The following is a 27890-nucleotide window of genomic DNA, read 5'->3' on the forward strand; positions in this document are numbered from 1 at the left end:
GAGAGCGGATTCACACGTGTTTCCAGGACACGTGTACGCACATAACAGGCGCCACCGTAATTATGGGGACTCTGAAGCCTTGTGGAAGAGGCTATGGCTTAGATCAGGCCTGGGCAAACTTGGGCCTTCCCTCCAGGGGTTTTGGACTCCAACTCCCACCATTCCTAAGGGCCTCGGGCCCTTTCCTTTTCCCCTTCAGCCGCTTAAGCTTGCTTAAGCGGCTGAAGGGGAAAAGGAAAGGGCCCGAGGCCCTTAGGAATGGTGGGAGTTGGAGTCCAAAACCCCTGGAGGGAAGGCCCAAGTTTGCCCAGGCCTGGCTTACATAAGAGTTTCGATCTTAGGGCAACTCCATAAAAGGAATGAATGGGTGAAATGTTTTGGACGTGCTTCCTACTTTCCTGGGAAAAGAGCACGCGGTGGCTTTAAGTACTGCTGTTTTTCTTTTTTTCAAAGTGTGGAAATCATCTTTACAATGGATCTCCTACACGGAAATCTCCTCCAATTTGCACACATCCATTGACTGCAAAATTTAAAAAAAAAAGGGGGGGGGGTAATTACTGAATATGTGTGATTCTGCTGAGAAGCAAATAATATACAGAGATTTTGATCCTCATAGTTATTATGTGGATTCTCTCTCCCCCCCCCCCCCGAAATGGGTATGAAATAACAGCTCATAACTTCACAAACTGTCTTGCAACCTATCCACCAAAAGCCCATATGTTGCATTCTGAAGCAATACCCTGTGCAGTGGGTTAAAGCGCTGAGCTGCTGAGCTTGTTGACTGAAAGGTCGCAGGTTTGAATCCGGGAGCGGCGTGAGCTTCAGATGTCAGCCCCAGCTTCTGCCAACCTAGCTGTTCGAAAACATGCAAATGTGAGTAGATTAAAAGGTACCGCTCCAGCTGGAAGATAACGATGCTCCATGCAGTCATGCCGACCCCATGATCTTGGAGGGGTCTATGGACAACGCTGGCTCTTCGGCTTAGAAATGGAGATGAGCACAACACCCCAGAGTCGGACACAACATGCCAGCGGAAAACCTTTACCTTAGCATTACATAGGTGTAATTTTATGCAAAATCCACCATCAAATCCTAGCCCGTATCCACTACTCTGATGATAAGACCACAGATTCTTGGCCTTTGCTTAGGAAAATCCAGGCTGGTGAAGGTTTATGGAGAATTTTTAAAAATTCTGAGTATTTGGGAGATATTTTAGTTGATCCTAACAAAGGTGTAGCCCTAAGAGGTATTTTTTTTTTCAAATGACTATATTGAATTGGCTATTTTCATTGAGCCGCATTATCACATTGAGCTGCATTATCACAGGGTGTCTGCACCCTACACCACTGGAGAAATTATACTGTTTAGCCAGTATTGCACAACCTAACATCCCCCAGGAAGTAGCAACCAATAGTGAAAGGACCAACGCAGTGACATCTCTGGCCCATCCCCTGTTTAGATATCAGGTAGCACGCCAACGCCTTAAATGAAGAAATAGTTTTCTATGATCTACAGAGACACTCACAGGAACACCTCAGCAAGTGAGAGTCCAAAAGTGGCAGACTAAAACCCAGAACCTTAATCTTTGGCTAATACCAAGTGAGAGATTCCCTCCTGGGCACATAGAAGAATGGGCAACTTGGAAGGCACTGAACAGACTGAGCTCTGGCACCACGAAATGCAGAGCCAACCTTAAGAAATGGGGCCACAAAGTAGAGCACAACATGCAATCTGAGCCCTGCCACATGCAGAATGGAGGACCTTCTTATAGCAACACCAGAGGCACTCCAAGTGGCCAGCTACTGGTCAAAGGACATTTAATATAATGCCAAGTTTCATGTGGGGGCTTTTTTGTTTACTTTTCCCTTGGTTTGCTCCTGATACGATAAATAAATATTGAAGTGATGGCTGAAAGCGAGGAGGAGCTGAGGAGCCTTATAACCAAGGTGAAAGAAGAAAGCAAAAAAGCTTAAAAAAAAAACCCCAAGATTATGGCAACCAGACTGATTGATAACTGGCAAACAGAGGGAGAAAACATGGAGGCAGTGACAGACTTTGTATTTCTTGGCGCAAAGATTACTGCAGACGCAGACTGCAGCAGGAAATCAGAAAACGTTTACTTCTTGAGATTAAAGCAATGACCAATCTCGATTAAACAGTGAAGACTAGAGACATCACACTGGCAACAAAGATCTGCATAAAGCAATGGTATTCCCCTTAATAACCTATGGATGTGAGAGCTGGATCATAAGGAAGGCTGAGCGAAAGAAGATAGATGCTTCTGAACTGTGGTGTTGGAGGAAAAGATCAAATCAGTCCATACTCCAGGAAATAATGCCCGACTGCTCACTGGAGGGAAGAATATTGGAGGCAAAGATGAAGTACTTTAGCCACATAATGAGAAGACCGGAAAGCTTGGAGAAGACAATGATGCTGGGGAAAATGGAAGGAAAAAGGAAGAGGGGCCAACCAAGGGCAAGATGGATGGATAGTATCCTTGAAGTGACTGGCTTAACTCTGAAGGAGCTGGGGGTGGTGACGGCCAACAGGGAGCTCTGGCGTGGGCTGGTCCAGGAGGTCACGAAGAGTCAGAAGCGACTGAATGAATAAACAACAAACACAAAGTAAATATCAATCCAGGACATTTGTCATTAATATGTTTACAGAACACATTAATGCCAACTAGATGTGTCATAAACAATAGGCACAGCACTTTGTGGTTTTGCAATGGCACAGTCACATGGACCATTGCTAGGTATTTTGTTTTTCAGCATTCTAGGCAAGGTAGCCCTCCTTAACTCTCCCTTGTTTGCTAGACCACTGCTTCTTAAACTGTGAGTCTCAAACTCAAATGGGGGTTCCTTAAGCTCAATGTTGGGATCACGAAAGAAATGGCAACAGTAAATGTTTACACAGATCTGTTAGCAACAAGGTGCAGTGGACTTTGCAGCAGATCCTTCAGCTTGTCCTCCACAAAAAGGAAAATCAGCCTGTTTAGCAAGTTTTGAAAATGCTGAATTATCAGCAAATGGTTGGGTTTTATATCTATATACTAGGGGTGACATAAAGATTTATCAGGTGGAAAGGGTCGTGAGTGGAAAAAGTTTCAGAAGCCCTGTGGCAATTTCGCTTCCTGTCTTCCATGGCAGCAGTTGTGAGCAGAGCTTCAGCCAGCACACCTGAATTTTGCTACTGCCATCTTCATTCTGCCGGTCCCACCGTTGACTTAGCATGCCAGAGATGAAGTTGGCACAGCCGAGAAATGAGCTATCAGGGTGAGCTTCATAGGTCAATACAGACAATCCCCAAGTTATGAACTAGATAGGTTCTGTAGGCTTGTTCTTAAGATGAATGTGTATGTAAATAAGAAGGAACAGATACATTTCAAAGTGTAACTCCATATATATATTGGATAGCATAGGGAAGGGTTAACACCCCTGTGGTTTTGTTTTCCTATCTGTTCAGAAGATTTCTCCTTGTTGTCTTTCCCTATGATAATTGGATTTTGAAAAAATTGGCTTGTTGTGGAAATAAAGACTGGTGTAAGTCAGTGGAGATACCTTTCCCCCATAACTCTTTCAAGAGTGAATTTCCCTTCCTAGGGAGAGATTTTTGTCACTTCCTGTTGTCCCACCTCCATTCTTAATTGAGTCATTTGTAAGTCAGATATTTGTAACTTGGAGACTGCGGTACTGGAACTATGAGGCTAATGTGCATCCTCCTGCCCCGCTATGAAAGGTAAGCTATCTGATCAGGGTTTATTGGTAATGGCAGCAGTGATAGTGAACAGAGCTTTTTGTTATGCTGCCCTCTATGCTACACTCTCCCTCAGACTAGTATGGTCAGGAGGATCACAAAATCAGAGAGATGGAAGAGACCCCATCCAGTCCAACCTTGTGCAGGATCACACAAGTAAAGCACTTCCAACAGATGGCCATCCAGCTTCCATTTAAATACCTCCAGAGAAGGAGACTCCATCATACTCTGAGGCAGCAGTATATCCCAATCACATACAGTTCTGACCAGCAGGAAGTTCTTCCTCATGTTTAGGTGATATCTCTTTTCTTGCAGTTTTGAGTCCCCTGTTCCATGTCCAAAGCAACAAAAATATGACATCTTTTCAGATATTTGAACATAGCTTTCATTTTCCCTCTCAGCCTTCCTTTCTCCAAGTTAATCACATCCAGCTTCCTAAATTGCTCCTCGTAAGGCTTGGCTTCCAGACCTTTTCCCATGTTGATCACCCTTCTCTGGAAATGTTCCAGGTTTTGATCCTTTTAGTACCATTGCCAGTCTCACCCCCCTTCTCAAATCACTGGCCAACAACAAGAGTCGTGCCAGTGCAGTGGTAACAGCAGTTTGGGACTTATGGCTGTGAGGTCTATAGCCCAGCACATGCTCCACATTCCACAGATGCTGAAACTGCCATGGATTCTCATGGTTTTTACATGAATTTCTCTAAGTCTCCAAATTAAGTTTTTCTTTTGAGGCTGCTTAGACTCCAGTGTAAAAGACACTAAGCTAACATACCACCATGCAAAATTGGTAGCTATTTTGCATAATTCTGGACACAATTCTTCTTTGATCTTTTCAGGTTTTGTGCATTGGTGTTCCCCATATTCCATCATGTGATCATAGCACAAAACATCCCTAGCTGGCATCTATACTGATTGACACATGGGAGCTGGGAGTAAAAACAGGCAGTATTTTGTGGCCTTGCCAAGAACACAGAAACCAGGTTATGAGACATATACTCTGCCAACTAAAATATCTCAGTACCGCTTATAACATTATGGACCCATTGTTTCATGACAACATCATGGTGCCAAAATATCTGTCTGAGACATGGATTTTAAAATATGAGATAAAGTTAGAGTATGTAAATGGAAACGGTGGTACTCTCATTGTTAAAATAAGTTATTGAATCTGAACAGAAAACCAATGAAAGCAGAGAAGCATCTGATGATTCTTTGTTGTGTTTTTTTTCCAGTACTGCAGAGATTCAATGCAATGGAACACAGATTAAATCCAAAACCCGTTTTTAATAATAGTGACAGTATATATTCCATTCGTACTTTTGTAAATTAATGCTTTAGTGACATCTTTTTAAAAAAATATTAGGAGCCACTTTGAATTCTATTTTGAGAAAAAGGCAGAATATAAGTTCAATAGATACATAAATATGGTATCTAGATATCATAAATGTTTGAGAAGCCCACATTAAAATTCAAAGGGAATGTGTGAGAATATTATGTATGACGGCTGTATTTTTGTCACTAAAACACTATAGCATGTACCATATGATTGTATTGTTGTGGGCATTTACATTTTACAGTGAAAGGTTTTGAATTGTTTTCTTCATAAATAAGCACTATTTACGTGCTGTAATTACTTTCATGATGTAAATCATGACATGATTATGGACTGTAATTGTATGGTAAACATGGGGTGCCTCTGTAAAATCATGAGAATTTTTCTTAAGACTGATGCTTTTATGAGAGTGCGCCCACAAACAGAAAATCCTAAATTATATTTATGATTTTGTCTGTAGCACAGATGTGAGCTGTTTATAAACAATGGGATTTTCTGGAGCATGTTTAAACAATTATATTTCATATTTAGATTTTTGCATGGTGGTGCTATAAAATGCTGGATGATACATTTTATATAATGCATGGTAGGAGATGGATGGCCCTCCAAATTTTATTTCATTCCTGCAATACATTCAGCTGTGCCTTGGCATAGATGCAAGTGATAATTAGATGAGGTATTTGGTATGCGTTTGTGGAAAATCGCAAGGATTAATCTGTTTGGGATGTAGTTTTTCATTATCACTGTTGTGCCATAATTTGGTGGCGCTTTTGAAAAAAAAAGACAGGTGATTTGCAAATGGATAGGTTTTTTATGCACCAAGGACACAAACAGTGTTTTTGATGCTGCAAAAGCAAGGTTTGTAGACTGTAATCAATGTACAGATTGTAGGTTTTAGCTTTCTTATAAAGATCAAGAATATGTGAAAATACAGATCTCATATATAGTTTTGTGCTACTGGTACCATGTGCTGAGCTATGATTTTTTTTACAGCTTTTGCAGACAGAACTGTGTGATCTATTATTAGATTGCAGACCACTGCAATCTGACAAACCAAACCCACTGGTTCTGTATTCCAAATCTAAAATGTGCTACAATTATGCCATGAAATGCTAACTCTATTATTTAGTGTCTCCCACACAGATGGGTGTGAGTTACACAATGATAAAAATATGATATGTTCATATATTTAACATATTTTAAAATTCATATGGAAATATGATATGTTGCATTTTTGTAATGCATATTATTGTGTTCCTAGGTATGAAGATCAATGGTAATTTTATGGCCCCAAGTCACACATTTTACATTATAATTGAGACACAAACTAGTGCAATTCATTCTGTTGAAACAAATGTGAACAATGATCATGGATTTGGACTGTTTCTGTGTAATACAAGTCCTCTCTTTAAGCATGGCAGCACCATCCCATAGTGGAGCCACAATTTTTGTCAGGAACAACTGTGCAAACTGAATTGTTGGATGTTTCATGAGGTCTGCATATAGTAGTGTACATTCAGCAGGATTCAATTTAATTCTGCTAGATAGGTTTACTTTCCAGTTCCAAGAATATGAAACGGTATAATGAACTGTGTATGAGGAGTGGCCAACGAAAAGTTAACCCAAGGTAAAAGGCAGGCTGGCAATTGTTCTGGTTGCTGCGGGAATTAAGAAACACAAAGAAAGAGGCCAATTTAAGGCTTGAGGGAGACAACAAAAAGACAAAGGAAGAATAAACTGCTAGCTTTTTAGATATTTTCCCAAGACCTGAAAAGCCACAGTTTAAAAGTCATGAGGGTTTCTTCTCCTATGGAAAAGGAATGCCAGAAACAAGGCAGTGAGGGTGAAGGACCTCTTCAGAGTCCAGCAGCTAGCTGTCAAGATACCATCTGAAGTGAGGCTTGTCAGCTCAATCCAGTACTTTGTGAGATGCTTGCCCACTAAGCTAGATCAGCAATAATAAATTCATCTTGCTCTTTCTTTCTGTATATGAAAGCAATTTGGAAACATTGTGTTTTGAGTCTGCTACCTGATTAAGTAAACATCCCTAATTAACAGTATTCAGAGACATAACCATATTAGTTTGTGCCAGCACAAAAATGTGTAGATGATACTTGAAACAAAAAAGACATCTCTAGCCTAAACCTTTGTAGAGACCAGTTCACTTCATGCAGAAATGTTATTTTGTGTAATCTAGAGAGAAAATATGTGCATAATCTATTATTAGATTATAAATTGTATGTGTGTTGTTTGTTATCTAGCAGACTTGAGACGAAGCTTGCTGAATTTGCACGCCCACATAAAACTACTTCTGGATCCATCTTATGAAATGGGCTACAATCCACAGAAACATATGCTAGAAATTTCCTTTTTCAGTCTCTCAAAAAAGCCTGGGGATTCCTTTTTTTTACATCCTAGCATATCTGCCTAAATTCTCATTTCTTATCCTTGAAATAAATCTAACCATAATTTGAAAATATCCAAGAACAGTCGACCTTGAATCAAATTCATAATTTGTCCACCTGTTCGACTCAGTAGTTCAGTTAGCCAATGAAACATGGCATCTCCCAATGAATTAAGTCAAAATTGTATCTCAGTGTGATTTGTTGCAAACCTCATACTTTTAAAAGGTTTTCTCCGTGATAAAGCATCTTTTATAAATCCTCAGTTTATAAGAGTTCCAGCACTTTAACATAATGGCACTTAATGATGAAATATAAGATCTAGCCCCCAAGAGACAAACACATTCCTAACAAGTAGGAGAGTGGAAGTGGAGGAACTTGTGGGAAAGCATTTTGATACAACTTTGATAAACAGCACTTTTTCTGGACCAGTACTGGGGAAGGGAGGGGTGGCTTGAAGGAAAGCAGCAGAGCATGAGTATATTGTGAATTGGTCCCAGGGCTGCTTTTTCTTCAAATGGAAAGGATCCCACCCTTTCTAAACAGTATGCTAATTATGATATCAACTCTGGCTGTAAGTATGCTGCTCCCTATAAGAATAAAATGCCAACCATGCAACAGCAAAAAAACAATCTCAGGCAGAAAGCCCAGGGTGAGATAATACAGCTGAAGAATGCAGCTGCTTTGGACATTTTCTAACATGCTGCAGGTCTATCCAGAGATGAATGATTTAAAAGGAACAAGGATAGTATTAAACTGGATTTTATTTGCAGGAGGTACAGTACTTAAAAGCACTGGGGACCACTTTGCCTGTTATTTAAAACAGCAGCTCAGAACAGAATGGTGCTCCACGAGCTGTGTGCACATACTCATTGTCAACAGTATGAATTAAGACTCACAGCCTACAGTAAAAAGCACATAGCTCAGTACTAAATGTCCTTAAAGGGGGGGAGACCGATTCTGTTTTATCCTTGGGAGAGATGCACCTGTGGTTTCTCACACCCTTTTTTCAATATTTTACCCAAGAAAATCTACTGAAAAAAAGCAAGCTTAAATGGCTCAACAATGGCTTTTTTATTGCAGTGCTAGGATCCCCAATTGTGAAAATACTCATAGTTAAGACTTAATTTTTTGGGGAATCCATTTAAGAATTTTATTGAATGTTTGCAGGGTTAAGGGGTTGTTGAAGAACCATACACAACCTTTCCCACACTATTATTTATTGTTATATCTATATCTTGGCTTTGTTTGAGATTCAAGGAGGCTTACAACAAACTTGATTGCACAAAGTTTGCAAGATTTTTTTTCCAAGCTGATAAACAAGACAAACATAGAACTTATTGAGGCATAAAATGCATTCTTCGGATTGTCATTTTGACTAGAGTGGACAGTTTTTAATGTTGACTGCAATTCTTAGTTTTGAAAAACTGAAGAATCTGTTTGATTTAATGGCAAAAATCAAATGGGTCCAAACAAATTTCAGAGTCATAGAAGAAATCCCAAGGGTCACGTAGTCCAATCCCTTACTTACTAGAATTACCTTCTACCAACTCAGTAGCTGGTCATTCACCTTCACTTTATATGCTTCAAAGCAGAAAGCATGTCAACCTACCTATGTTGTCACCCCAACCAATTCCTAGATCCAAGTTACAAAAGCAGTTGAACCACTGAATTCCACAAAGAACATAGTGAGAAAGGTGATAGAAAAGATATCCAAAAGTCCAAACTCGGTCGTTAGAAAAAAATATTAAATAGATGAAGAGCTTAGAGAGAGAGAGAAGTGCTCAGCTATACACGGCCTAATGAGAAAGTTTTTGTGGGTTTTTTTACAAATGGCATTTGCATTATGCCTGGCCTTTTCTAAGATGAAACTCCCCAATTCTTTGCATTGGAAGTTGGGAATGAAAATCTAGTTCAGTTTTAGAGTACAGTAATGATAACAATGGGTAACAATGAACTTCTGACTACGCCCAGTTTTCATGTCTGTCTGCATACAGAGAGAAAGGACAAGGCGCAGGAGGCTTTGCTGTCAATACCAAAGAGATTGGCACAGAGAGGAAAAGATTTCCCTGGAATCTCCTCATCATCCTAGCATAAAGGGTGGGTGGGTGGGTGGCTTGAGACTCTTGACTGCTGAAGACTTACTCCCCCCCCCCCTCGCCCTTGCTTTTGGTTACCACAGCAACACCTGAAATGATGGACAGGGAGGCGGGGAGGGGCGGTGGATGGAAGGAAGACTTTGGGTTTTCAAAGCAGCATGTTCTTTGTGGAATTTAGGGATTTGTTTTATTCAGTCATCACATGGAGGGCTACAATTTAGTTCAGGTTTCAGGGGCAGGAGAAGACATGCAGGCATTCCTGCTCATAGAACTAATAGCATTAACATCAGAAGGAGATTGGATACTTCTAGCATCTATTTACATTTTGATAGGGCAATTTAATTTATATTTTTCACAGTATAATTGATCTAAAATCTCCTTGTTGTTTATAACATATTGAGTGGAGTGTAAATATTTTGTTAATAATCTTACATTAAAATAATTGTATATAAAATAGTAATTAAATTATATAAAATATGATTAATATCAAAGTAATAATTAAAATATTAAAAATAATCTTATTTAAGTTAAATTGGAGAGCAACTGATATAACCGTCTAATCACATAGTATTTCCGTGGCTTAGAATATGTTTTATCTGGGAGAGTGGCAGGATGGGTGAGAGAAAAATAGGAAATCTAATTATACGGAAATGAAAATGAACCCATTGAGGGCTGCTTCTCAGGGACATTTTGTATTTTAAACAGATGCTGCATCACACGTACAAGCAGGTCTGCTGGCCTACAAAGGACACATGTATATACCACCTGCTCCTGCGACACACATAACCTGATCATTTCTTAACCTTAAGTATATTTTTTCAGAACACCTATCTTACATTATGTTTTACACACAAGGTTAATGTCTGGCAATGTGCATGCACTTCATACTAGGAATCTTTTTAAGAATCGCCCAACCACTTGTATCACTCTGATATCACTGGAGTTGTATGATTATAATTGAAATCAGAGTTTAACTCTAGGGGCCCAAGCTGATATGAAGAAAATTATAGAATGAATGCTACTGAGCTTCCAGCAAGCCCATATTTCAACTTTTAAGATATGTGACTTAGATTGTCACCTCAGACTGTAAAATCAGTTGACCCTTTAGTTCTAAATACCAGTATCATGAAAAACACAAAAACCACGTACTTTTTACAAGCAGGGCTCCAGACGTACATACTGTAACTTATTCATAACTCCCACTGAAGCTTTACGTCTTTTTCCACATAAACACATTTACAACAGAAGTTTATATTAACTCCTTTAAAGGCACAGTACCAATGAAGCAAAGGCCGAAGATTTTAGCCTTACTCAGGGCAGTTAATCAGAAAACAGAGAAGTCAAAAGGTATTAAAGTCAAATGTAGTTCATGGACCAGATTCAATTTAGTTATTAGTATGTTGAAATTACTCATAAATGTGCAATACAAACTTTTTTTACACATGTTATCAATCAGTGTCAGACCTTTCTGGGCTCATGGCCAATGGAGAGGGTTGGAAATACTGAGAAACATTTCTAAGCGCTTTAATGTGTAGATACCCTGTCTTAAGAAATGACTATTGAACAATAAAAATCATATGTAATAGCTTTGCCGATTTTTTAGAGCCATAGGATAATGCTGATCCTAATGGTTATATCTTTATTATGAGCATGTGTATAGCTTTAATGTTCATTTGTGATTGGAAATCAACAAATAAAAGATAATCAATGGTGGTAAAGGTTTATAACAAAAACACACTGCAGATTTGAAAGGGGTATTTTCAAATCAAGTTGTATTGCCCATTATTTTTGCATATTGGACCTGTTTACCCACCACGCTGTCTATTTGCAAATTCCGATTAACACGTATTTCTTTTTAGTTAATTTGCAAATGTATTGGGGAACAATGTTATCTGTATGAAATCAGATGCAGATCAATTTAAAAAGGAAATCTACTTTTCATGTTGCATCTTGAATATAAGACAGCATCTTTCCCTCTGTACCTGCAAAAGTATTTTTCCTACAATTTTGTAAATCAAACAGGTTCTGATTTATACAAAGTTACTAACACACATAAAGGCATGATTCATCAGCGGGTTACCTACTACTATGTACTGTTGCCTCACTCAATCTGGTGGTTAAGGCAGAGGAAAGGTTTAATCCTTCCTAAGGGTCAAGACACCCCAAAGGCACCAGATCCCATCCGATCAAAGGGGCTAAGCAAGGTAAGCCCTGGGTAGTACTTGGATGGCAGACTGCAAATGAATACCAGGTTACATTTCAGAGGAAAGAACTGGCAAGACCATTTTGCCTAAGAAAACCCTCTGAAATTTATGAGCTCACCATAAATTGAAATATGTTTTGAAGGCACGTGCACAGATGTCGGATTTAATAGGAAATTATCCCTATAACTATATTCTGAAGCTATACTCTATGCTCTTTACAAATCAAATTCTCTTTTCTATCCACAGTCACAGAAGCACACCCTTTTCTGTCAAAGTGATCAACAATGTACTCAGCAGCCTATAAATACACTGAAATAGGTGATACCCTTCTCCACACTGGAACATTCAATGCAAAGGCATACCAGCAAAGTCACTGTTCCTTTTACTACAGATTTTATAATAAGCATGTCAGTGTTAGGGGACAGGGATGCTGCAAAAAATATGGACCATGGATGGCGGGAACTTGTACCTTGAAGCTTCCTGGACCATGTCCTAGAGCTAGACAATGATGTCCAAGAACACGAGCACAGAAACATCTATTACTAAGCTAATTTAAAGTGTGTGACCCAGTTCTCAGAGTTTAAGATCTTTTCTAACTACTCTTGGGACTTTTGCTCACAGGTTTTTGTCAAAATCAGATATACACAAGGAGATCAGAGGGAAGAAAAAAGTTACCATGTGGTGGAGTACTATAACCTGTCAAATAATAAATTCTTTACCAAGATTTAGGCTCCAAAATTAAGTAGAGAAGATCCTAAGTTATATTCTCTTTAATTTGGAAAAGTTTAAGGGAATGGTTTTCATAGAAGAAACAGCACAACAACTCTGCATTTGCAGCAGCAATAGGAGAAAACTGCAAAACAAATAACTTGTATGACACAGTAAGGGATTTCTCAATGACACATTTAATATTTTAAAGAATTTGGAAAATTCCATGCATTTGCACTTTGAGGCCTCAACTTATAAAAATGCTGTTGTTGTAATTTGATCTAAGTCTTGGTTCTGAATAGGTTTTCATGGTGAAGGACTGTCTACCCTGTTCCATCAGACAGAATTGCAACATTAGAAGGGAAAGGATTTAAACTTCCAGGGTACAATGATATTATCCTAAAGCTCAAACATGATAATCCTCTCAACAGCTTCATGAAGATAGTGAAAGGCCAGGAACTTAAAACTCTGATAACAGAACTCTGTTGCTGTCTGTTTGATTTAACAACATATAGTTCAGTACTTTTCTAACACAAAACATACAGTTCCCTCAATTTGAGGATATATTTTAGTAGTATCACTGACAGAATGCATCATATGAAAATAAAAAGTACGATTTTTTTTTCATATTATTGGCCAGAAATCTCAAGTTCACTCATAGCCAACTGAGCAAATCCAAAGCCTATCCTACCATTTGCCCACATTTCCAACCTGCTCTTTTCTGCATAATAATTTTTCTTCAAATCCCACTCTGTTGCAGGAGTGTTGCTTGAAGAATCTAAGACCACCCATGGCATTGTCACTGGCCTTGAGAAGCAGAGATGACATGATATTAATTCTAGCTCCAAGGAAGACCGACTGCATTTTTAAAATGGGAAACGAATGCAATCTAGAGTGCCAGAATGGAACAGCTACTCAGCAGACTGACAAGTCAACAATGCAGTTGCCCACATGAAGAAAGGCCTTATAAAGGTTCCTCATCTGATCCCTGCAATCGGCACCTGCTGCTGCTTGCGAATCTTGTTGAAGAGTTCCATGTACTGTACCATCGTGTCACCTGAGCTGTAGATGCTGTCATGTTTATTGCCAAACACAGAAGGAATCCCCGGGGCATGACTTCCCATGAAACTTTGCATGAACTCCATTAGCAGGTTCCAACAGTCATTGGCCACCACACAGGGACAGTATTCCACCTGGCAACAGACACAGAAACTTTAAAATACAGAGCTAACAATAATTCCACAGGAGGTAATTAAGACTTCAATTAACACTGAAGAGCTCGCCCATTTGGAAAGAGATGCTTCTCAGCTAAACAAATTGAAATACCGCTTTTAAAAAATGGAGGTGAAACTAAAGACACTAAGGTAGCTGAGAACACTGAAGTAGTTGCTCTTATAATATAGCTATGTTTCAATTTCAGAGTAATTTTAGAATAAAGCTTATCACTAGAATATTAGAGTATTACGTATATATACCTATTTATTGACCTACCTCATACATAAACCACGGACAACTTTTGAGAGACAAAATTATGGATTTTATATGGCTTATGGGTAAGTTAAGGGTCATTCCACAAAGAGAGAAAATCACCATTACTGCCTAGGGCCCAGCTGCCCGTGGCCATTGCTGCCATTTTACTACCCAGACATTCAAAAAAGCTGGACACAATACCATGGTGGCAACAATAATGAGGGCCAAGTGCTTCTTTTAGGCTCTTCAAGAACAGAAAAAACTCTCTTCTGTCACCATTCTGCTCCAAGAATGGGAAAGTTTCCTTTTTTTGGTAAGAATTAAGGTACAGTAGACAGATATTTTTATTAAATTTTCTGGATTTATTCTTGAGCATATAGGATATGTTCCAAAAGCAAGATTAAATGGACAATCTTTTTACGGGCCAGTATTAAAAATACTGCAAGTGCAATTATGGTAAAATAGTCCCCCACTTATGACATATAGCAAATATTTCACAATTTCATATATAAGACTAAAATAAACTGCAGGCACAAGATTGTTGATTAAATAAAGACTTTTACTTGTGATTTCTGGATGTTAATCTAGTGCAGGCAAGTGCTGAAGGAGATGGGAAGGGACAGCTCCAAAGTTGATTTGCTAATAAGGATAGCTCTGTTTAAGAGTTCACTGTTCATACTTGGCAGATGGAGGGACAGCTGTCATTTGATTAGCAAGAACACCAGAATATGGGGATGGAAGTAGCACTGACAGAAGTAGGCAACATGTGCCTTTTTATCCCTAGAGAGCATGAAAAAGCCCTCATGTCCTCTAGGGATAATGATTGGGCAATTTTAGTGTCAAAGCTATGGTAGGCCCACTTATGTATTTGACTAGAAACTTCAGCAAAGACCTGGGCTGCCTAATCTATGTATTTATTATTTATTTACTTCACTGCTTTTCTCACTCCAGAGGGGGACTCAAAGCGGTTCCCAACATATTTATGGCAAAATTTAATGCCTCACATACATATGAAATCTAACATAAACTACAATAACATGTAACGATCAAACAGTTCATAAAAACGTAACAACATTTGGATATTAAAATGTGGAGTTAAAAGCATATTAATATAACCATTAAAATAACATAATCCAAACATCTACAGGTCAATATCAGTACTGTGCCTTAACTCTTGTAAAAAAAAATCTTCTTCAAATGGAGTAGTGAAAGGTGGGAACTTAGTCCATGCTGGGAGAACTTAAAAGAAGCACTGACCCCTCAGGCCTCTCTGCTGCAGTTCTTATTCTGGCTTTTTTGAAGGCAGGGGTGATAAAATGGCAACAATGGTCAAGGATGGCTGGCTTCCTGAGGCAGTACTGGTACTTTCTCCTCTGCAGAATTATCCATAGGATTTCAAAATCCATAATTTTTGCCCAAAACCTGCCTTAAACTTATATAATGCCTACAAAATACACCCACGTCATTAATGTGATAGAACTGCTGCTTTGGAAAATATCATTTTTATTTAAGCCTATCTGTCCAACAAACCTATCTACTTGTGTGTTCTCTGGACGTATTAAATCCAAATTATCCACAGAGATAAGGGCATTGAGGGAAAAGCCAGCCTTTGCAATATATATAGGGAGGAAAATATTATGAGATAGCAATTTCCTTTTCAAGATGGCATTTCTTCACCAAGGTAGAAGAGAGATTTAAACAACAATCTCCCAAACCTTTGACCATCCTAGTGCATTTCTTTAAATTAAACAAAATAACTAATTAGTAATCAGCATTACAACAATAAGCAACACTACCAAGTTACTTTTTAAAAGCACAACTTCAAGCTCTTGTCTCAACTTGGACCACAATACATCACTGCACACTTTGCCGGAAACTTCTCTGTCATTTTCATATTTCACAGGCATCCTTACCTCCACAGATATTCCCCGAGCGCTGGGTCCCATGGTAACAGTGCCAACCTTCACCAAGAAATCACAGTACTGGTACCGGGTGCCCCGGCTCTCTATCTTGTTCCCTTTGGCATTTTGAAAGAAGCCTTTCAATTTCACCATAAGGACGTCAAAGTTGGCATCTGCTATGAGGCAGGGGCCATTTTCAAAGAGAGCAAAACAGCTGAGGGGATATTCAGAATTGTGCATCACGTACATCAGCTTGGCAGTCTGCCCTGAAACAAGAGCAGCATTATTATCGCTTCAAGAAGGATATTCCTTCTCTCTTACATGCTTTAAAATGAAACATCTGTTATATCTTTCTTTGTCATTTCTGTTTCAAGCCATTGCTTCCAAGTCAGAATCTCTTATGTTATTCATTAAAGATTGACACTGCACTGATTGCTGAATGCCTTTCTGCGTAAGCAAAACATAAGTAACTTCATGTTATTAAAGGAACCACAGTTCTAAGATAAATGAATATTTGCTCATTCTGGAGTATAGCCTTCAAATAGCAATCCATTAACTTGACTAATACATGGAAATAGGCTGAACAACATAATTGCACAAGATGGAGGGAAGTAGACAAAGAAAGGAATAATTCTTCAACATGTACACAATTCCTAAACCACCCAGATAATCTTTTGGATTTAGAGAAGTAAATTATTTTTGTTATGCCCATACACATAGCATTCTACATTTCCTCACACTTGCTTTCCCTAAAAAGACAAGCGATTAGGAATTTCTCTGAGATACTATCATTCTCTTAACTGTGGGCAATTACATACCAGTTAAGCAGAGGAACAACAACTGTTGTAATCTTTTTCAAGAAAATATACTTCAAAGTTAACCTATCAGGATACAGTAGGTGTACTCCTTATTTCTTATCTCTAGGGACCTTTGGGGATCTGTGTTTAGAAAGCAAAGGCCAGGAACAGCAGAGACTGAACCCCTCCTTCCACTCTTTTCTGGCTAATTGGATTATAAAATTAGTACAATTCCCAGAAACTTGGGATGCTATCTTCTTGAGTTTATTCTCATTCTCTTTCACTCTGCCTTTTGAAAACTTTCCTATTACAGTTGTTGCCCGACTAGCACCCAATTGCTATCAGCTAGTGTTAAAAGGGAGGAAGACAAGGGCTCTGCAAATCATACTTTTATTATCTTTCCTCACTGGCATTGCAAGTTGAGTATCCCTTATTCAAAATACTTGGAAACAGAAATGTTTTGGATCTTTAAATTTTTTTGTACAAATATAGATTATATGATATGGTGGGGGGGGGGGGGGGACCCAAGTCTAAAAATGAAATTGATTTATGTTTCATATACAGCTTATACTCATAGGCTAAAGGTAATTTCACACAACAGTGCATCTTTATTTCCACTAGTTTTTTGCGGAAGAGGTGTTAAAATTCCGTGATATGCCCTCAACTTGAGATGTGAAGTCTCCACAATATCAAATTTGGGGGGGGGGGGGGCAGTTTTACATGTCTATTTTTTTTCAAATCTGTAGTCTAGCTGGGGCAAAATGTTTTTAAAAAATCTTCAACCGAATTAAAAACTGTGGCTCTAACATGGTGGTTACTTCAGCCTCATTAACCATCAAGATGACGACCTTTACAGTTTGTATGCTCCCAGAGGCGGCCCTAGGTCATTTTCAACGGTAAGCAAACAGTATTTTGGCGCTCCCCCCCCCCCCAATCACTGATATATATTTTCTGTTCGTCGTGGGAGTTCTGTGTGCCATATTTGGTTCAACTGCATCATTGGTGGAGTTCAGAATGCTCTTTGATTGTAGGTGAACTATACAGCCTAGAACTACAACTCGCATATATCAAGATCTATTTTCCCCCAAGAGTGCCCCTGGGCAAAATCAACTATACTGCAAATGCTTACTTTGCGTAATGGGTTGAGCCGCACCAGCATGTTCCCATTCCTAGACTACTTTCAATCTTATTTTGCCTGAGAAGTGAACTCCTTTCACCTCAGACTCTTGGCCATAAAACAATCTGCCATATTTCACTAATCTTGACTTCTGCATCCTTCTATTTTGAGATCAGCTCCCCCTCTGCCTCTTCATCTGTTCTCCATCTCACATCTGCCAGAGAAGGCCCATAGGCCATCAGTCCACTGGCTACATCCATATTTTAATTTTCCCCTTGGCTGTAACTACTGAGAGTCTCTTCTCTTGTAGCCAATTGTGCCCTTCCTGCGTTGGCACACTTCTCCTGTGCTCTCATCCTCTATTCATAGTTTTCCATAATTTCTCACTCTGTAGCTTACATATTCCCAGGAAAAATAAATTTGGTAAACATTATACATTAATTGAATAGCCTCACCTAGGAAAATGTTCCACTTTTGGAGATAAAGGGCACCGTTTTTGGGGACATCACACGGCTATAATTATGCTAGGGTGGTGATAGGAGGGAAAGGTGGTGACTGTAATGACTGTCAAGGAGGAAATATGTTGTAAAAATCAGGCTGCTTTTAATCACCAGGCCTGTCTACATCTCCTTGTCACTGCTGCACAATTTAGGAAAAAAGTGTAACCACTTAGAAAAGTGCTGACAAGATTCTGGCCAAAGATAGACGAGGAGAAAACCCAGACAGAAAGACAGCATTATATACTGCTGAAGAAAAAAAATCCTATCTTGTGTAACCTTTGGCTTACATCCTAAAAAATACTTGATAAGGCTTTCAGTAGAATGAAACCTGCATTTTAGATATGATTCTGATAATATGTTTGTTCAAAAAGTTGCAACTTTATTTAATTCAGCACAGGGCAGAAGCTGTAAAGTCATGCTCATAATCCTAACCAAACACAGATCTCTACAATTTTTGTATTCACACTGATTACCTCCCCCTTTTCAAGCTGCATCTCCCTCATGAATTAAATTAGATGACAATGGGTCCTTTGTCTCACTCAGTAATAGAGACCCATAATTTCATCATGCAGCAATATTCCTCTTATCCTAATTCATCTTGGCCAGGAAACAGGCATTTGGAAAATCCACATCTATCAGGAACTAATTTTTAAAGAAGGACTTAATTTTATAATGGGCTGTAAACTAACTCAGTTCCATGCAAGCTAAAACAGGCAGACTCTTGAAAATTCTGATCATCCAATGAAAAATAAGAGCAATTGAATATTTGTCAGAATTCTGTTTTTATATAAAGCTGTGACTTTCATCTCTTTACCCTATTGATATTTTTGATTTTCAATCTCCAGAATACTGAATATTAGCTATCCTGGCTGAGGCTTCTAGGAGCCGAAGTCCAAAACATCTGGAGAACCAGAAGTAAGAACTACTGACATACATATTCCCAGCCGTTGGGCATGCAACCCAAAGTGGAGTGTAAACAAGTGAGAAACAAAATAGGAGAACTCTGATAAAAAGCCTCTGGAATAGGATTACAGAGGTATTTCCCTATGTTCTGTTTCAGCCCATTTATTGGAGATTTGAACTTAGCCTGGATCATTCTGTATGCATGATCTGTACATGCTACGTATATGTTCTGTCACTGAATGTCCCTTGCCACCTCCAGCAGCCTTGTTTCTCTGGAGAAGAGGGGGGAACTGCTAAGCACTGCATATGATGCTCAGGGTTGTTGAGGAGGAAAGCCATGTGAGGGGAAGTCACAGGGAGCAAGCTTGTTTTCTGCTGCCCCCCCCCCCCCCCCGAGACTAGGATGCGGAACAATGGCTTCAAACTACAGGAAAGGAGGTTCCACCTGAACATTAGGAAGAACTTCCTAACTGTGAGAGCTGTTCAGCAGTGGAACTCCCTATCCCAGAGTGTGGTGGAGGCTCCTTCTTTGGAGGATTTAAAGCAGAGGCTGGATGGCCATCTGTCAGGGGTGCTTTGAATGCAATTTTCCTGCTTCTTGGCTGGAGGTTGGACTGGATGGCCCACAAGCTCTCTTCCAACTCTATAATTCTATGAAGCAAATTGCTATTTAGAGTTTCTCAAATTGTATTCCAGGGAACCCTAGTAGTCTTAAAACATTTAATGGGAAGATCTTTAGCAGTAACAAGCTTTCCTGGAGAAAAACTGATTTTGCCCCCAACATTGTATACCTTGGTGAGCACTGTTGTATATATATCCCTTAAGAGGCATTTCAGACTACTTTGTGCATCAGTTCCAATCAGTGATGGTGGCAGCCATAGTCCAAAAAAAAAAATCCGAGGTGCATGACTTTGGACAAAACTTCCTCAGAAGGCTACTTAAAGTCAGAAAGGTCCTCCAAAGTAGCAACCTGAAAAATACTGATACAAAGGATCCATAAAGTTGAACTCCCTTCAGTATTTAAACAGGTAGATATCATCCCAGTAGTCATTTGTAAGGATGACAAAAAGCTCCCTAAATCTGGGCATAACCTTGAAGAGCATGACTTGCTTTGTCCATATAACAGACTGCTGTTTCTATTTCTGTCCAGCACTAGCAATGTACACAATACCGTGTGTTTACTAAAAGGGAAACTCCAGAACTTTGAAAAATTATCTTTGGATTGCAATTCCCACACTCCCTCATTAGTATGACCATGCTGTTTGGTGAATTCTGGAAGTGTCTCTTTAAAGATTTAATTTTCCAACTTCTAGTGAACTCACTGGGTTTACTTCAGCTTATTCACATTCGTCTAATGACGTTTTGCTGCTTTTCTACACATTTTTAACTTGCTTTGAAAAATTCAGGGGCAGGAAAATTATTTGGTAAGTATTTTGGAAATGCAGAAATAGTTATGAGATATATTAACACATCCCCAGGATTTCGTTTCGGGGGGGGGGGGGGGGGGGCTAAAAAATTTTCAGGGGGGGTTTCAGGGGGGCTGAGTCTGAGTGTAAGAGGGTCTACCCTAGCAAACCTTTTGTATCATTACCTCAATACCCCCATGCATATGGGATATATTGAGTATGGTGATCAGATCATAATATGAATAAAGATAACAGTTTAAATAATGCACCAGTAAGGCCTTTTCGCAAACCACCATGAGAATTTGGGGGGGGGGGGCTGAAGCCCCTCAAGTCCCCCCCCCCCCCCCGCTACATGCCTGCCCCCTTGCAAATAAAAGATTCAGAGAAAATGAGGTTTAGAAAAGTGCAAAGATTCATTACTGACCTCTAGAGGTTAGAATAATTAACTCATGACAAAGTTGCAAATAACATATACAGTACAAGTTGAGTGTCCCTTATTCAAAATGCCAGCCAATTTTAAGTATGAATGTTAAACTCATATCTTGTGTTTAATCTTTGTTCTGTTTATTTTAATATGTATTTTATAGAAATACATTTTAATATGTGTATTTATAGCATTATTACAATGTTTATGTGTTTTAATTATGCTTTAACCTGCCTCAAGCCACGAGGAGAGGCAGGTAAGAAATAAAATAATAATACCAGAAATGTTTGGGATTTGTGAATATTTGCATATATATATAATGTGATATCTTGGAGGAGGGATCCAAGTCTAAACACAACATTTATTTGTTTTATATACATCTTATATATGTAGCTTGAAGGTTATTCTATCCACAATAGTTTTAATAATTTTATGCACAAAACGAAGTACACTGAACTATCAGAAAGCAAAGGTGTCACTATCTCAAAAACTCTTCCAGACAATATTGGAATTTAGAGCCTTTGAAATTTACAGATAAGGGATATTCAACCTATACTGACAAGCCAGAATGGCAAACTTCATGACCTATTTATAAAGATGTGAATCCACTTTAGAACAATAAATAATTATCTAACGTAATGTCACTGTGATTTAAAGTATCTCTGCAAAACTTCAGTTAATAGCCTACAATCATACTGGTAGAACATAGCAAAGACATGGAACAACGACTGAGAAAAGGAAGAAAGTGCAACATCAACTTATCGATTCCTGTCCTCTTGATAAATGCTTCACTTTCTAAAGATTTATAGAATCATAGAGTTGGAAGAGACCTATCCAGCCCAACCCCTTGCCAAGAAGCATCCAGTCCAACCCCCTGCCAAGAGGCATAAAACCGCATTCATTATATCTTATTAACAAGGCATATGAATGTAAAAAAGAGGCTCTCACTAGCAAGACTATAGCCTTATTGACATTTATCTGGGAATAAATATTATTAAACTCATTAGGTCTTACCTTTAAGCAAATGGGCATAAGATCAAAGGTCTAAATAGATCCCCTATGGAAAGGAATAATCACTTCCAGGTAATCAACCAAATAAGCTTTACAGAAGCTAGTTCATTTTTATCCACTGTATATTACATATAAATGATGATTAGAGAATGTGCTTTTATGGGCTAGTACCTTATGTACTATTACAGAACTATGTTGTATTACGTCAAAAGTATATTGCAACCATGGTATAATTTAATATGTATATTAAACAGTTTAACCTATTTTTAATCTCACTTTTTCTTCATTTTATTATTTCACATTCAGTAGATGAAAAGCAAATGAATCCAATGTCATACATCAGATGATATATCTTTCTGCAAATGTTTAAATCCGAAGGAGCTGCAGAAAAATATAGACACCATTCTGTTTGCAGATGTTTGTCCTGACATTCCTCCACACTAAACCTTATCCAAAACAGCAAATTCTAATTGCATACTAGACACAGTGACAGCATCTTTTATAATGGATTTGATGAAAATCCAATTTCCAGAAAACATATAAACAAAGCTGTTTCTGTGAGGCCCTTAAATTTCTCTTTACAAATTGAATGCCATTACATTTGCTTGAAGGAAGTGAATGCACCAATTATGGTAGAAAAATTAATTTTTACCTTGATTGCCCATTGTGGAAGCTGCAGTGTGGTATGTTTCACAGTCTACACAGAATGTTCCTTGTTTTTCTGCTCCAAGTAGTTCTAGTTTTCGTGTTAAGATTTCAACTGTTTGCTGGACACTTTTCCCTTCTGCTATGGGCATCTGAGATACACTAACAAGGGAGAAAAGCCATTGATGAAAATAAGTTTCAAAACACGGTAAGAATCACTGCTACTTTCCACTTCATGTGCTACCAAATAAAATAGTTTATCTTATATAGTAACATACTACTACATGTTACCTACTAACATACTCAATGCCTTATAATAAGAGAAAGAGGAGGAAATGGAACAAAAAGTCAGGTTCCTGCCATAAGAACCTTACAAAGACTTCAATGAGGTGGAAGATAACAAAGGGAGGAGAACAGAGAAAGACAAGTAATCAGATGTTTAGACCCATATCCAGATTTCTATATTATGCTGCATTGTGTATGTCTGATACAAAACAGAGAGAAAATGCCTTTTAAAACATTCCATCTCCTCCAAGCCTCTTTGCCCTTTCACTTCACATTGGTGAATAAAGAAAAATGAAAGCCAAAGCTAATTTATCTATCTCTTACATTTATTTCCTAGCTTTCCAACAAATGGTGCTCTAGATCAGGGTTTAACTTTTTCCACTCATGATCCCTTTCCACCCAAGGGAGTATTAAAACTGCATTAACGGCAATCTAATGCTACAGGTTGAGTATCTTTTATCCAGAAATCCCAAATTTCCCACATGTGTCTGAGATATTGACACCTTTGCTTTCTGATGGTTCAATGTACCAAATTATTTAAAATACTGTGCATAAAGGTGCCTTCAGGCTACGTGTATAATGTGTAAATGAAACATATATGCTGTGTTTAGGCTTGGCTCCCATCTTCAATATGTTACATCAGGCATGGGCAAACTTTCTAACTTGGGGGCCTCATGGCAGGCTGGAGCAGGGTGGGCAGGCCAGGAGCAGGGGGATTCTCTCCAAGTCCCCTCCCTGCCCTTTCCTCCCCTTCCTCTTCTCTTTCGGAGGCAGAAAGCAAAGGAAAGATGGGAAACATTTGGATCCCAAAAGGTTAGCCTTGGTCAGGATGAGGTGGATACGAGAGGAAAAAGTGTATCTATTAGACCCCATACTGCATACTCCTGATATAGAATCCTAGAGCTGGAAAGGACCCTCAAGGGCCATCCAGTCCAACCCCCTGCCAAGCAAGAAGGCACAATTAAAGCATTCCCGACAGACAGCCTCTGCGGAAAAGTCTCCAGAGGAGACTCTACCACACTCCCAGGCAGCCTAGGCCACTCTCCAACAGCTCTTACTTTCAGGAATTCTTCCTAATCTTTTCCCCTGCCATTTGAACCCATTGCTTCCTTGTGTTCTGGTCTCTAGAGCAGCAGAAAGTTGGTTTTCCCCCTCCTCTTCAATGGGACACCCTTTTAGATCTTGAAAATTGGTTCTCATGTTCCTTCTCTACCTTCTCTTCCCCCAGGTAAACATGCCCCAGGAGGAAAGAAGGAAGGAAAAAGAAAAGGAAGGAAGGTAAAAAGGGAAGAAGAGAAGGATGGATGGAAGGAAGGGTGGAGGGAATGCGGGGAGGGAGGAAAGAGGGAAGGAATCATAGAATCATAGTTGGAAGAGACCTCATGGGCCATCCAGTCAAACCCCCTGCCAAGAAGCAGGAATATTGCATTCAAATCACCCCTGACAGATGGCCATCCAGCCTCTGTTTAAAAGCTTCCAAAGAAGGAGCTTCCACCACACTCCGGAGCAGAGAGTTCCACTGCTGAACGGCTCTCACAGTCAGGAAGTTCTTCCTAATGTTCAGATGGAATCTCCTCTCTTGTAGTTTGAAGCCATTGTTCCGCGTCCTAGTCTCCAGGGAAGCAGAAAACAAGCTTGCTCCCTCCTCCCTGTGACAAAAGGGAAGGAAGGAAGGAGAAAGAGGGAGAGAAAGAGGGAAGAAAGACAGAAGACTGGAAGGGTAGGAGGGAAGGGGGAAAGGCAGAAGGAAAGAGGGAAGGAAGGAAGGATAGGATGGTGAGCGAGAGGAGGGCCTGCAAAAAGAGTCCAAGAGGCCGCATTCGGCTCCCGGGCGTGGGTTTCTCCATACCTGTGTTACATGCAGGTGGTGTCAATATCTTATTTACTAACACCTTGAAGATGGGAGCCAAGCCTAAACACAACATTTATGTTTCATATACATGTTATGTGTACGTGAAACATAAATGACTGGTTTGATTAGGCTTAGCAATTAGGCGATGCAAAAAAAAAAAAATCCCACACACAAAAATACCTGAAATCGCAAACTTGTCTGGCGCCAAGCAATTCGGATGAGGGGCAGATACTCCCCTGGCATTACATTGAGGAGATTTAGTAACTCAGGCATGGGTAAACTTCGGCCCTCCAGGTGTTTTGGACTACAACACCCACAATTCCTAACAGCCTACCGGCTGTTAGGAATTGTGAGCGTTGTAGTCCAAAACACCTGGAGGGGCGAAGTTTGCCCATGCCTGTAGTAACCCTACCTGTCACCAGGTCCCTCTCCTGCCCCTGACACTCGTCATTCGCTCGTTCACACGTTACACTCCATACCCGACCCCTCATTCTTGAAACGAATGTACATCCAAGCACAATCGCAGCAGGCCTCCATCTTGGCCGACACTGAGAAGCAAAAACATGCAACGGTCTCAAGGTAAAATGTTTGGCTAAGGCTACAGCAGCCTTGGGAAGCCGTACCAGGTGACACCCATGTTTCCTCGGCTGTCTCCTCCGCGGGGGAGGCGTGAACCCGGGCGGAAAGGTGGCCCAAGACTTCTCAGCCTCACTCAGCGCCCTCTGCCCGGCGGTCTTCGCGGAGCCTCACACAGCCTCGCCTCCTCGGAGGGAAGAACGCCGAAAGGAAGTGACGTCATCGCGGGGAATGCGGGCGAGTGTCGTCCTCGCCGCCTCCTCTCGGAAGCGGCCCCCTGGCGGCCGGAGCAGGCAATGCAGGCCCACCTCCAACTCAGGTGGTCCTGCATTGCCCATCCAGCAAAAGAAAGTGGAGCCAGGCTTTCCTGTAGGGAGGAAAGTATTGACACCTCCGGCCCATCCTCTGTTCGGATATCAGCCAGCATATTGACGTTTTAAATCAAGAAACAACTTCCTAAGATCTACTTTATATATACGTATATTTAGGTTTAAAATTGTATTTCATCTATATAAATAAAAATGTAATGTTCGTTTGTGGGATTAACATAACTCAAAAACCACTGGACGAATTGACACCAAATTTAGACACAATACACCTAACAGTCCAACGTGTGACCATCACCTGTAAACACACACACAAACACACACAAAACCCCAGCCGAACAGACTTAAAACCCCCCCAAAAATACCATATTTACATATACACAGAATCATAGAGTTGGAAGAGACCTCATGGGCCATCCAGTCTAACCCCCTGCCAAGAAGCAGGAATATTGCATTCAAATCACCCCTGACAGATGGCCATCCAGCCTCTGTTTAAAAGCTTCCAAAGAAGGAGCCTCCACCACACTCCGGGGCAGAGAGTTCCACTGCTGAATGGCTCTCACAGTCAGGAAGTTCTTCCTCATGTTCAGATGGAATCGCCTTTCTTGTAGTTTGAAGCCATTGTTCTGCGTCCTAGTCTCCATGGAAGCAGAAAACAAGCTTGCTCCCTCCTCCCTATGACTTCCTCTCACATACTTATACATGGCTATCATGTCTCCTCTCAGCCTTCTCTTCTTCAGGCTAAACATGCCCAGCTCATTAAGCCGCTCCTCATAGGGCTTGTTCTCCAGTCGCCCTCCTCTGGACACATTCCAGCTTGTCAATGTGTCCAGATACACATACACTCATATACATATACACATGCACACATTCATACACACACACATATATATATGCACAAACACACACAGATATACACATATACACAAACATACATACACATACACACAGATACACACAGATATACATATACACATGCACACACATATACATATCCACATAATATTTCGTTCAGACGATCAGAATCTCCTTGAAGTTCCCAATTTTAGGACCATTCACCTGATGTCTACTAGGCGTAGAACTTTCACGGTGGTGGCTCCTTATCTATGGAATGCTTTGCCAGCAGGAACAGGAGCTCTCCGAGATTTACTTGCTTTTCGTAGAGCTTGTAAAACTTATTTATTTAGGGTGGCATTTGAATTTTGTTGATCAAAGTTTTTCTTGTGTATATTGTAAACCGCTCCGAGACTTCGGCGAGTGGAAGTATATAAAATTGATTAATAAAATAAATAATATATATATATATATACACACACACACACACACACAAATATGCATATAGACAAGCACACACATATACACAATATGCATGCACACATATAAATACACATATATACACACACTTATATACACAAATATATACACATACATAAACACATATATACACACACACAAAACACATATGCACAGACTGGGCTACAGCAACACGTGGCAGGGGACAGCTAGTTTATAATAATAATAATAATAATAATAATAACTTTATTTATACCCTGCCACCATCTCCCCAAGGTGACTCGGGCGGCTTACATGAGGCCAAGCCCAACAAAATACATCAGTAGAAAACAAGGCAAGCAAGCAAATAAAACACAGTACAATATCATAAATAACATATAAGCAGTAACACACAAGAGATTTAAAAGACTGTGGGAAAGGCCGGATGTAGTAGATTAAATTTTTAAAATACTGGGTGTGAACAGAAGTAGGGTATCTAAACGGGGGGTGGGGCGGTTAGAGAGTAATGTAGGGAAATAAATCCAACGGGTAGTGCTTCAGAGGACATATTGCAGAAAATTGATCAAATTAGGGCATTGTTTCCTTTATTCAGGGAAGGCACACTGAAATAGCCATGCTTTCAAGATGTCCCAGTCCTCAAACACTCTGTGCTTCATTCGTAAAAATGCACTCACAGAGCTCAGGCGGTGTTGTATTTAAGTGTCAATGTGGACTTTTGTGGGGAGGTGGCTGCCAAGGTAGTGGAAATTATCAACATTTTCTAATGTTACACCATTAAGCTATATTTCTGGCATTGGAGAGGGATTGGCTGGTGACTGCTGGAAGAGCACTTTGGCTTTCTCGATGTTCAATGACAGGCCAAGCTTTTCATATACTTCTG

General features: G+C 39.8%; 1 protein-coding gene across 2 annotated transcripts; it reads right to left on the bottom strand.

The window, feature by feature from the left end:
- Positions 1-12682: 12682 nt before the first annotated feature.
- MED20 (mediator complex subunit 20) lies at positions 12683-25617 on the bottom strand. 2 transcript variants are annotated; one of them, XM_067468019.1, is made up of 4 exons: positions 25439-25617; positions 22686-22840; positions 15888-16141; positions 12683-13697 (listed from the first exon to the last, which is right to left on the bottom strand). In XM_067468019.1, exons 1-4 carry the CDS (start codon positions 25450-25452, stop codon positions 13482-13484), a joined length of 639 nt encoding a protein of 212 aa, XP_067324120.1. In that variant the 5' UTR covers positions 25453-25617; the 3' UTR covers positions 12683-13481. The 2 variants fall into 2 exon arrangements, with proteins under 2 accessions (XP_067324120.1, XP_067324121.1); XM_067468020.1 differs by lacking the exon at positions 25439-25617 and having other exon boundaries at positions 15888-16136; positions 22686-22774.
- Between the last annotated feature and the right edge of the window lie 2273 nt (positions 25618-27890).

This window comes from Anolis sagrei, chromosome 4, assembly GCF_037176765.1.
Source record: "Anolis sagrei isolate rAnoSag1 chromosome 4, rAnoSag1.mat, whole genome shotgun sequence".
NCBI classification, from domain to species: Eukaryota; Metazoa; Chordata; class Lepidosauria; order Squamata; family Dactyloidae; genus Anolis; species Anolis sagrei.